The 12,883-nt window shown below is 37.4% G+C and overlaps 1 protein-coding gene across 19 annotated transcripts in view; it reads left to right on the top strand.

Moving 5' to 3' along the window:
• Positions 1–12,883, top strand: part of DST (dystonin) — a 429,322-nt gene that overhangs the window by 234,558 nt on the left and 181,881 nt on the right. For all 19 annotated transcript variants that reach the window (XM_033103131.1, XM_033103108.1, XM_033103110.1 and 16 more), the window contains one exon: positions 7,207–7,373. In XM_033103131.1, the coding sequence (XP_032959022.1) occupies positions 7,207–7,373 (167 nt within the window). The remainder of the gene's footprint in view (positions 1–7,206; positions 7,374–12,883) is intronic.

Genomic DNA, 12,883 nt, shown 5'->3' with positions numbered 1-12,883 from the left:
GTCCTTTGCCATCTGACTTATTTCACTTAGCACGATACTCGTAATTTGATTCAACTTTTTCGTCTTTTCAACACATTGTAATTTTTTAAAAATGAAAAAAAATACAAGTTTCGCTATTTGCTTCATATAGAATAATGAAATACATACTTTTTTAAAAATATGAATTATCTTTTGGGGAATATCTGATTCAGCTTTGTAAGTTGGCTGTTCTTGTATACAGTGCATGCCAGAACCATGACAACATTTGTAAAAATAGGGTGTTCCTGTCGCCCAGTTGTCTGGTGGCATTGACTTTGTTCAGCGGACTTTCACATTTACAGACTCAGCTGACCCACACAGTGAGGCTGTTGGAATTCATTTAGCAGTAAGTGGGTCATCTATCAATAAGCTGTGAATGAAATCAGTGCTGTGAGATGGGATATGTTAGCTGGGTTTCTTTCACTGAAAAGACATTTCGAGGGTTATATACTGTGTCCAATTTATGTAATTGTTTTATAAAAATAATTCAGATGAAGCTTAGGTGCATTACTGGACATTGGGTTCTCATTGTGTAGTCTCTGGGTTGTGCTCGCTGCTGGGCACTTTTGTGTAGTAGTCAGGGTGTTCTCATATTATTTTGGAAAGTGAGGTTAAAAGGAAATCATTTACTTTCTAAGATGGTAAGGTTTACATCACAGGTTAAAACTCATTCGTACCAAATGAAAACATGAAACGTGTTTCTCGTATTTGTGACCTCCCTCCCTCCTTCCTTCCCTGTCGATCCCTCTCCCCTTATTTAGCAAATGAGTTACTCAGTACCTAATCCATGCCAGGTTGGTCAGAGTATGTTCCAAGGGGAGGAGCAGCTTCAGCAGAAGACCCTAGCAAAGAGGGAGCATGTGGTTCACGTGGTTTGTCGTTCACATGGTTTGATCATAGATTCAATAGAGAATGGTTTGAGTCTGGAGAGATCAGCCAAGACTGAACTCGATTACTGTGGCTGTGGAGTAAAGAACAACCTGAACTGGGAAGTGAGAATAGGGTGACACTTGGTGCAATGAGAATATTCCTAATTCGGAGACTATTACTAGTTAGGAGGCTATTCCCAATCCAGACACTGAAGCTTAGTTCTAGAAGAAGGTGGAAGCTCTCTTGAGCCCAGTAGCATTCTAGGCCTATCATGACTGCATCTTAAAAGATGACATCGGAGACTAGAGGTAATGGTCCAGACCAAGGATAATAGTTACTTCAACTCAATAGTTGGTAGTGAGAAAAGAGGAAATGAAGGTATAAGACCCTCTTCACTCTTAAAAACAATGTAGGGACAACTAATATATCCATGTTATTAGGTGCTTATATATTCTGTAGGGATGTGGAAAACTAGCAGATGACTGAGTGTTTGACAGGTCAATCAGCACACGTGAGGAGGTTTCAGAAGAGTTGGAGTTACCTCATCCTTTTATGTTTTGAGAGGTCTGCACTGGGTTCTTTGGCTCCTGCATTCCAGAAGCAAAGCAATCTGTGTGTTTTGGGGGTATTTATTGTGCCCCTTAGCTGTTTGTTGAGACTCTGATTCACATTTTCTGACTGTGCTCTATGAGGCATTCGGTCAGACCTGCAGAATGAAACAAATCTCATCTCCAACTAACCCTGAGCTTCTTTGTAAAGCTTTGTAAAGCATATGGCCTAACTAACCATATGTCTAGTTAGGCCACAATTAGACCTGTGCCAATTGGCGGTCAGGCTTTATTAGTTGCATTTGAATTCTTGTATCCACCCCCACTACCGTCCACTAGAGCCACTCCCACAGCCCCCTATACCTTCTGCTTTTAGTTTCAATTATTTGGGTTTCAGTTATTGGATGTTTCAGCTGGATGTTTCAGCTCTGCCAAGAGGGAGAAGGGAAACTATGTAGTCAAGTGTCAACGTTGAACGTGAGGGTAGAGGCTATGTGGGGAAAAAAGAGGTGAATATCGGAAAGAGTATGAGGGCTTTTTGTTGTCAGTAGCATTTTTTATTTTATTTTTTTTAGGCTGATATTAGCTTTCAGCTTTTTATTTCAGTTTTGCATCTTGCTTGTATGGAGTAAAAGGATAAAACAGAAATGGTGACTTCTTTACTCTCAAGGCCCAGAATCCTGAACTATAAAAATGCCTTTATATATTGGGCATCTCGATTCATTATTTCATGCTCTAGAGAGCTCAAAATAATTTTGCTAAAAATGTAAACACCTGCCAAATTTCTGTTTCAGTGAATTTGAGTATCCCCTATTCAAATGGTTAGATTTTCCTAAGCATTTGTTTTATTACCAGTAGGAACAATACTTTTAGAATTCACGTTTGGAGAAACTGCTTTCTCACATAACCACACAGTTTTTGAGAATGCCTAGTGTTGAGTATTTTCATAGCCCAGAAATATTGTCTGTAAACCAGCTTTTGTCAGGGCTCTGGAAAATGTTTGCACTGGACCTAAAAATCTTGCAGAGTTTTCTTTCTAGTTTAGGCTCAGACTTTCCTGGAAGAGGAATACACCTAAGTAGAGTGGTGGTGAAAAGCAGGTAACCCTCTCTTGCTGTAGCCATTGGTGGCACTACCCCATTCTGAGTTCTACTGAACGGGGAGGAAATAACATTTCTCCTGTAATTCAGAGAAGTAAAGATTTGGCCTGTTCATATATGTGGATATAGCAAAAGTTACATGAAAATTGGGTGTTTTTCTGTTGTTTTGCTTTAACCAATTCAGTGCCATTTTCATGTGGGACTTGAACTTATTATATCTGAAAATAAGAACAGTAGATTTAAGCAGAATCTGTGATAAACTATTTACTGAAGTTTCACATTTAAAGAAGATAAGCTAGGAAAAAAGTCAGTGATCTTGCTTAGTTAGTCTAAAAGTTAAACAAAATAAGGCAAAATAATTACTTTGATTATAGGTAAATATAGGTATAGATTATAGGTCTCCTGCGATACAGACCAAGACATGATATGAACCTCAGATTTCCAACAGTGAGACTCGGTTCTAGAAGAAGGTGGAAGCTTACTGAGCCCAGTATCATTTTAAACTTATCATAAATGTGTCTTAAGAGATACTATTGAGATTGACATTGGAGTTCACCTGGACTTCTAACAAATACATAAATTGAAGCAGTTCACATGGTAGTATGGTTTTCTTTGGTAGATCTTCATAGCTTAAAGCTTAAGGCAAAGGTAGAGAAGACATATAGCTGACTTGATCAGGACTGAGGTTTGGCTGGGTAGTTGCAGGGTAAGGAGAAAGGTGTGAGGAGGTTGAGGATATTGGTTGAGGTGCCAGATATATAGTACAGGCCAGACAGCAGGAAGTAAAGATAGAATAGGACTCATAGACTGGGACAAAATTGGGCAGGTCAAGGAATGTGAGATGTTAGCAAAGCCAGATAATTGGTTTAGCTAGAGTCAGGGAGTGAAAGTGGTAGAAGAATAGGAAATTGTTATCAGAAGTTAAATACTTGAGGTGGACTTGTTCGGGTTCAAGATGATGAGATCCAGGAGGTAGCAGTAGGTATGTGAACAGCTAAAAGTAGAGAGTAGACAAAGGACTGTGAGGATGGAGGGTGCGAGATGGAGAAAGACACATGCTCAGCCAGGTGCCAAACCTGTGGGGGACGTAGGGATTATTTTTGAGGAAAGGAAGAAAGTGGTAGTACAAGAGTGGCCTACGGTGTGAAAAATAAAATAAGGTCATAGTACCCACAGCTCATGGTTTGAAAACTATGGCTTTGCGTCACTGGGGGAATTAGAATACACTCCTCCTGCTTCTGGGCGTAGTGGCGTCTGGGCTTGAGTTAATGCTGTCGGGGAGACCTGGGGTTCAGTAAAAAGGAGGAAGCAGTGTAAAGTATTGAAGGTGTGAGAGACTTGGTTTACCATGAAGTAGATAGTTCTGGAAAGTTTAGGAACAGTGGCAAGCTGGAGCAGGAGAGATGATGAAGCAGAAGTATAGACGGGCATGAGAGGCTCAGTGACAGGAAGAACTTGAATTTGGGTGGTAGTCAACAGTGACCTCGACGGGAGGCACAAGGGCTTCAAGTGTCCAAAAGGAACTTTGGTAGAAAGCATTTGGTTTGTTTTTGATGTTCGCTGACAGATTGTTGATGAGAAGCTTTAAGCAGCAAATATTACTACTACAATTGTCGTGGGGGAAGCTAACAGTTACAGTTTTCTGCATGCCAGGCCCTGTGCTAAGCATGTGATGTGGATTATTTAAGCTTTAGAAGCACTCCAGGAGTTAGAAGTTACGATGTGATCATATTTTTTTTTTCATGAGGAAATGGATTTCAGAGAGATTATGTGGATGGCTCTGGGTCATAATCCTGTTAACTCTTGGAGTTGAGATTTGAACCCCGACAGCATGAATTGAAATCCTGTCTGACCAAATCCTGTATTGCTTCCAGGATTTGACTGGAGGAGGCTTGATTACTTCCTAGAATCTAGTCTGACCTGTCACTGCTGGAGGATTCAGGCTGTCTTGCTGAGTTTAATTCAGGGGTCATGAAAGACAACTGCAGATTTATCATTTTCAGCGTTTAATTTTTCTTTTTAGTTTTGGCTACATGGTGTCACAAAAAAGTCTGATCTATTCAGATAGATATTGGCTAATGGTACAGTTTATTTTTATAATTACTTTACATTTCCATGTAGGGGTAATATTGGATAATATTGGAAATAGCAGGGGAAGCTGAACATGAGTTAATGTGTGAGTAGTCTTTGATATGTTCAAGTTTGGTTCACTACATGTTTGAATATGCATTTTAAAAGTAAGGTTTTTAAATAGTGTATGCTTGTGTAACAGTCTGAAATTGTGTAATGATCTGAAATTCATCTATTGGAAAGTTATTTAATAAGAATATGTGATTTTCTCTTGGTTGATATTTAGACTATTTTCAGACGTCTAAACTCTTCTTCCTTTAATATCTTTCCTTGGATAAAACGTTGTTTAGCATTTGAACCTATTAAAGTTAAATTGGTACCTTGTAGTTGTAATTTACTGACTTCCCTTGTTACTCGGTAATTACTTTTGTGACTGGACTGGCAAAGAATGTTCTTGACCCAGGAGAAGAGTCCCCCCTCTCTTTTTTCTTTCTATAGCTGTAAATACCACCCATGAAGCTCCTGCATTGTAAGAGTTTCCCAAAGCCCGTTGTTTGATTTTATAATTTGTAAAGGCTAGAAGGGACCTGTTGTGAAATTTTACCTAGACATTCAACTTTTCCATTTACAGAGTTTCCTAGGTTAGTTTTTCTGAATTCTTGTTTTCATAGATTTTGATTAATTTGAGGCAGCAGATGTCCAAGGTTTATCTTTTACTCCTGTTTACAGGAAGAGAATTGGGAGAACAATAATGCCAAATGTGTGCTTCTCCCTTTGTCATAAATAATCACGACATACAAAGAGCTGAGCATGCACTTACTGTGTGCCGGGCATGCACTGTGCTCACGGTAGTGAATTCTCACAACACGTTGTAATAATTGTTACCTTTATTATTTTACAAGTGGGGGAACGGTCTTAAAATAGGTAAGTAATTTGAACATATAAGGGGAGAAGATGGGATTTAAACTCAGAATATGCCAGAAAGGCTCTCAAGCATGATTTGAAATCAGAATATCAGTTGGAAGCTGGGCAGAAGAAAATTGGCGATTTTTCAGCTCTTTTTGTCCACATTAAAAAAAAAAAGAAAGAAAAGAAAAGAAAAATCACACACACACACATATATATATAAAATGTGTTCGTCACCATATTTCTCTTCCATGCTACGGAGCTTAACACAGATTCCTAGGAAAGATGATTACATTGAGACACTGTACTCCACTTTCAAATCCTGGTCATCTGTCAAAGAGCATGTCTCAGACCGTGGCTGAGCTGCCTCTGCTGAATACAGGAGAAGGAGTGTGTGTGTGGCCGTCACTTCCAAGTGATGATTTGGGGGTTTCCCGGCCTGCTGTGGCCTTTAACTGCTGCTGTGTTCCTGCCTCAGGCCCTGGGTTGGCCACGCCCCTGGCTCTATGACAGTTGGGAGAAATAAAGGGCTTCCTGTGTAAGGTTGGCATTGCTACAGTGACTAAAGACTTTCTTTAGTATTTTTTTTTTCAATTCTGTGCTTTCAGTTGCTTGACTCTGCCTATTTTGACTTCTGACTTTTGTGTTGTGTTTATCGTCTCACGACTAGACTGAAGAGAGTCTTAAACATTATGTGCTTCTTCTACCTCCTACCTTCTCATTTTATAGATGAGGAAGATGACTCATTGATATGAAATGAATTCAAAGCCATGGGACTACTAGTGGCCAGGACTGGAAGCCAGTCTCATGACTTTAGTGATTTTTTTTTTTTACCCTGTAACAAAATGTCTTGGGCCTCTTTATGTCTTGCTTCCAGTCTCTTATTTACTCATCCTGAGCCTGCCTTGCCACCTGCCTTCTTGATCCCTTGACTTTGCATCCTGCACTGATTGAGGGAACAGTTGTTTGTTGGTGTTAATCCCAGCTTTGGAATTACTGTGTGACCCCTGGTAAAGTCACTTTGTGCCTAATATTATTACCAGCAGATGAAGTAGGAACCTGATCAGAGAAATTCTTGAGAAAATGTAAATTATGAACTGGTGACCTGTTTTATTATTAATTAATGGAAATGACTTTTAGAAAATTTAATGTAAACAAAAAAAATATAGGGAAAAAATCAGGTGATAAAGGTTTCATGTTGAGTAGGCTAAGCAAGCGCTCATGAGGATATTAAAGTGACGTTAGGCCAAATTGTTATGTAATGTAATTAATTGGAGACGGTACTGTTTTCCTTCTTTGTTCTTTATACAGAATACCTGTTGGATTAAATTCTTCTCTGCAGGTGGTAATGTAGATTCATTTGTAGGTTTTTCTTTGGATCCATTTGAACTTGGAAAAACATTTGCCTAAGTTGTTTTAACAGATCTGATTGGTAACAGGAATGGAGACTTTTTAATGCTGTGACATTGGGTATAACAAAAAAAAAAAACAGAAGCTTGGATTTAACGGACTTTTTCAATCTATTAACCTCTTGGAAATTCAGTTTTTCTAGATGTAAAATGGGGAAAATATACCTAGTTTCCCCATGAGGATTAAGTAAAATAGGATTTGTAAAGTGCTTGGCACATAATAGGTTCTTAATCTGAGCTAACTTCCTTCCTTCCTAATGGTTTAACACTTTCCATCATGTTTAGATGTCTGATATCCATGTTACTGGAGAGTCAGAGGATATGTCTGCGAAAGAGAGATTGCTACTATGGACACAGCAGGCAACAGAGGGCTATGCTGGAATACGGTGTGAAAATTTCACTACGTGCTGGAGAGATGGAAAACTATTTAATGCCATCATTCATAAATACAGGTATGGAATCGGTGGGTTTTTTTCCTTAGACAAATATGAGAAGTGTTTCATTTCCAAATTTTAACATAACCTTTTGTTATCATAGAAGCATGGCAGAAAATTAGAAAACACAGACAAGTAAAAGTAAAATCACCGCATTCCCACCACGCAGATTGCTACAGAGGCAGGCACACATAGCTATAATGCGTCTTTGGATGGTACCAGTCAGTTAGCAGATAGTAAGCTCTGATATGTAGAATCTACAGGTAGGAGACCAAGTTTGTTTAAATAGAGAACTGGTAAGAAGTAAGATAAGGATTTAGTTCAGACTTAAAGCTCACAAGTTTCTGCGTCATAGTCCCCCAGTCTAGTTAGTTAACTCTGGTGAGTAGCTGGGTTTCACAGAGGCCAATTTTGGGGTGGTAAAGAGTTTTCCAGCGAGAATTATTAATAGGTAAATCCAAGTGAACACTTCCATAGCACTTACTGAGTGCCAGGCACTATCCTAAGCTGTTTGCATCTATTAATTCATTGAATCCTCACCACGTCCCTAACTGTCGCCCCCAGTTAATGGCAGAAACTGAGGCACAGAATAAATCCTTGCTTTAAATCCCACAACCAGCAGGTGGCCAACTTGGGATTCAAACTCAGGCATTCTGGCTCTTGAATCCATGCTCTTACTGACTTCTGAATCTCCAGAAAATGTGTACTGAAAACTATGTATTTCTTGATCTCAGTTATTTTTCTTGGTTTTTCAAAGATTATATCAATGTTGCTGAAGAACTGAATTTCTTGCTAAATAGAGTAAGCCTAAGCTATAACTCAGGAAACTGACAAACTTGTTTAACTATTAACTATATAGAATAGTTACTATTTTGATAACATTCTATATGTGAGGCATTCTATATGTAAGTACTTTCCATATATTATTTCATTCAACTCTTCCATTTGTCTCATAGAGCAGGAACTGTTATTATGCTACTTTTACAAACGAGAAACCTCAAGTTTGGTGAGGTCACACTGCTAATAAGCTAGAGCTAAGATTCAAACCTTGGTCTGTTTGACTTGAAATTCTATTTTCCCCTTCCCTCTCTTCTCCTTTTCATTCTCCTTTTCTCTCCCCCTCTTTTATTTTAGAACTTTTAACATCTTTAAAACTGTAATGACTCTCCTATGTATCCACACCCAAGAGCCCCCTTTAAACACTATAATAGTCTTCTTCCTTTATGGAACGACATTTTAGTAGAGGGAGGTATAGGTTGCTGAATTACAAAGAAACACCAGGGTCAACTTGCCAACACTTGTCCAAAATAAAGTCCCAGATCTCCTTGAGTGACACAATGCCAGGAGGGTTTAGTGGTTACAGACACTGTGATTATCACACGGCACTTCCCATGTGACTTAAAACACAAGGCCATTAGAAGGCTGTGTGGCTGGATGCATTCTATGCCTGGGATGATAAGATCTTCTGGGTCTTTGACTAAAAATATTTGGACTGACATACTTAAAGGATTTATATCATGATGCATCTTTGAGGGTGTGTTCTGCTCTCTTCTTTGAAGATTTTTTTCTGAAAAAGCAAAACATTTTAGAAGCCAGCTGTCTTCTAAAATAATTGACTTTTAAATACAACGGTCTCCAGGCAATTGTCTCTACAATATTTGTGAGGGATTATAAGTCCCAATTGGTATACGCATGTTATGCATTTTCCTCTTAAGTACTTAAATACGTCTATGTATATGTCAAAGATCCTAAAATTTTCTAGGAAAGTTTAATGTTATAGAGCTTACATTGCTTTAGGAGAGAATTGAGATTGCTTGAATGTTATTTGTTTTGAACTTTTATTTTGGCAGAGTGATCATTTTAGAAAGTTGTTGAGCTTTCACTTTGAATTTTGATTTCCTGATTTGCTTTGTTTTCCTTTGTTAGAATTCACGGTAAAAATACTGAATATCCAGTGTAAATGCTTATAAGATTTCTTTGTTGCTGAAGTTTTGTTAAGTTATCCTGTGCCTCATAATATATTGCTGTGGTTTTTTTCATTAGAAGAAACTTTTCATCTGTAGAACTATATTTTTAGTTAAAATCCTCAGGTCTTTTTTTTGTACTTAAACAATTGAGTACTTGTCTTCTAGAATGTGTAAAATTAAATGGATGGGGTTGAACTACATATAGTTTTCACTGTGGAATGCCTTGATTTAGTCTATAAAGACAAAAGAGACAGTTGCAAACTATTGAAAAATCACTATAAACAGATTTTTGGATATTGGGTATTCACATTTAGATATTGGATATTCTCGTTTAGACAGTCGTGTCTTATTTAACAGTTGTTTTTACTTGATAATTATTTCCATAAATTTTGTGATGTGTTTGGATTTGCTATGGAAACATATTTACTTAATTAGGTTTTGTTCATATTTTTTTAGATAAATATGAATTTGTTAATATGAATTTTATTTGACCTCTGGCACATGGATTTGGTTTCTAGTCAATTACCTGTCTAACCATATGGAATAATTTGTTGTGTAGAATCTTAAGAGAGAGTGAGGGTTTAGAAGGAAAGAACCTCGTGATTACTGCATTGTATAAAAAAAGGGACGTGGTGCCCTTTATATAGCAAGTTTGCATGCCGTATGGAAAGGCAAGAAAGAGTTAGAATATGAAAGATTTCTTCTGGAGATTAAAAGGAAAATAGATAATGTTTGTCATTTAAGAGTAAACTGGTATTATTTGTAAAAAGTGATTTAGTAAGATTTCTATGTACATAATATGTTCTAAAGATTTAGAAATATTGATTTGAAATGGGAACAGAAGTAATAGCAGCCTTCAGATATTGTATTAATGTAAATACAGTCAAAAGTTATTGAGTACTTTAATTTGGATTTTCTAGCATATTCTTATTGTTCCCACATTGAATATGACTTCTAAAAGTAGAGGATGTTAACCCCAGTAAGTAGTACTTTACTAATAATTCAGTTATTCTAAAATATTCCATAGAAAACTTAATTTTCCAATATTTCTGTTTCTTGGAACAACTATTATGTGAAATAAAAATGAAAAATTTATATAATAAGACTAATATAGAGATGTTATGCAATAAAAATGGCCCCTGAAGGTAAAATGAAAGTAACTGTCACATAGTAGATACCCAAGAAATATATGCAGAATGATCACATGTCAGTTTCTTACTAGCTGTTTTTCACATGTGGTAGCTTTTAAATGATCACAGTCCTGTGAAATAGGTGGGATTATTTCCACTTTATCAATTTATTGAATTAGCAAATTATTAAATTATTAAGCTGAGTCTGTAAAGGTAACTAACATTCTCAACATCACATACCTTTTAAATAGTGGAGGTGATTGCTTTGGATTCTCAAATCCTTGTATTCTTCTGTGTAACTACTTACATGATTTTCTATAGGCAAACTAAATATCAAGAAATGGACCTATTGACCAGAATAACAGTGACAGTGCAACTTTGAAGACTAATGACATTCAGCAAAGATACATGAAAATTCTTAATAAATTTAAGAAAGGACTGAATAGTACCATATGTAACTGCCAGCTAAGATCTTTGTCCTTTGTAAAAAATTAATGAGGGACGACATTGATTACTTAACTTGAATTAGCCATCTATGAAAATAACATCAGCAGCAACTCATAACGCAGTGAGGAAAATTGTACATAAGAGAATATGAAAACAGCATTAAGTAAGCACAAAATCACAAATGAACTGTTCTATAGCTTTTGTTTGTCATATTATCCTAAAGAGGATGAAGAGACTGGATTATGCAGTGAATAATAAGAAAAAGGAATATGATTTAGTGGAGGAAATTGCAAGGGATAGTTCTGTAGGTCCTATTTAAATAGGTCACTGATAAATATATTATGTTCTATTAATTCTGTCTTAGGAAGTTCTGCTCCTAATTCCTTCTAGGAATCTCTATTTGTTATGTTCAGTTTTCAATGGAACGGGTTCAAATAATAAAAATACCATATGTCTGTACTAGTTTCTGCCTGTTTTGTTTGTATAGTTTAAATTTTCCTTTAACATATTAAAATCTTTTCACTGAAAACCACAACAGGTAAGAAATCTTAGGTAAATAAGCCATTTGCCCCTAGCCTTAGTTTTCATTCAAAAGAATAACAATGAAGACTGGATTTGATTGACTTATATCAAAAGAATGTCACAAAAGCATTTGATGAGTAAGTGGCTTAAAAGCAAGAAAGGATGAAGTAGAATTAGCCAAGCACCAATAGCCACGGGATTGTAGGAGTATCCCCTAAACACTAAGAGATTAATAAGTCACCAGGAGGAAAGGTAGAAGTGAAGGTGTAAAACTCAATAGTATGCGTTCTTCAGAGGTAGGGGTTACAAGCAGAGGGTTCAGCTGATACTTCTGTGTTCTGACTAAAGTGCGCTCTGGCATCACAGTGACATTGACTTTTTTCTTTCTGAGAGAAATAAAGCTCTGTCCTCCAGCTTGAAGTTCAGCTCCTGACTTGTCTTACTTTATCAATCTCTCCAAGTGGATATCTGCCCTAGAATATTGATGCAAGCCAAGTTCCAAAACAGCAAAGCCCAGCATCACACAGTGTGAAAACATGTTTGCCTGAGCAGGCATGAACATGAGTGTGGCCCACAGGCCAGAGAGAACAGTACAATGTGTGCAATGGGGCCAGGTGAACCTAAGGTGGCGACATGGAAAGATCCTAAGTATGGCAAGATGAAAATGCTAGGGGGCATATGTGTTTTGAAGAGAGATTATTTCTGTTTACTAGTTTCTGCTTGTCCTATTCTTGTTTTTAATTTATCCCATTCATTTAATTAATTCTCCTTTTAAGTTCCCTGGCATTCTTGTCATACGCGTGTTTTAAATATATTACCCAAGTAAGACTCCACATTTTTGAAATAGGTTACATTCAGGAGCATGCCATTTAAATATTTCCTAACTAGGTGGCCAGGAATTTTTTCACTTGTTTGCGTGTATAGTTGGGAAGGTAGCAATTATTTTGTTCATTGTTTGCCTTGTGAATTAGAATTTAATGGGACCATCATATTTCATTGTATTCAATGTTTAAAGATGTGGTAATTGGGAAGGTTAATACCGTAAGGCTGTGGTCAGAGTCTTCTTGTTTAATAATCTGACCTGGAGGCCTGTGATTCAGCCACATGCTTGGATTCAATCACACCTTACATGCTAAACTGGATTGGACTGGTTTAATACTGGGAGGAGGCCCTGTGCGGCTTGACATGTTCCCCTAGGATGTTGGGTGCTCGACGACTAGATGATTCTTTGCCCTCAGAACTTGATCTGCCTTCAGGCTGCAGAACCCAGAGTTCTGGGGTGTGGATGTGTGTGTGCGCACATACAGGTATGGGCTCTGGTTTGTGTGGCCACGGGTTACGCACAAACACAGAGCCCTGGAGGTTGTGAATTTTTTAAAAAGTCACAAGTATTTCAGTTCGTGAGGCAAAAGCAAATGTACCTTACCAAATAAACTCAAAACAGTCGAACTCTTGAGAACAT

The sequence above is a fragment of the Rhinolophus ferrumequinum genome, chromosome 3, assembly GCF_004115265.2.
Source record: "Rhinolophus ferrumequinum isolate MPI-CBG mRhiFer1 chromosome 3, mRhiFer1_v1.p, whole genome shotgun sequence".
Classification (NCBI taxonomy): domain Eukaryota; kingdom Metazoa; phylum Chordata; class Mammalia; order Chiroptera; family Rhinolophidae; genus Rhinolophus; species Rhinolophus ferrumequinum.
The sequence above is the reverse complement of the archived record's forward strand: the minus strand, read 5'-3'. Positions and strand labels throughout refer to the sequence as shown.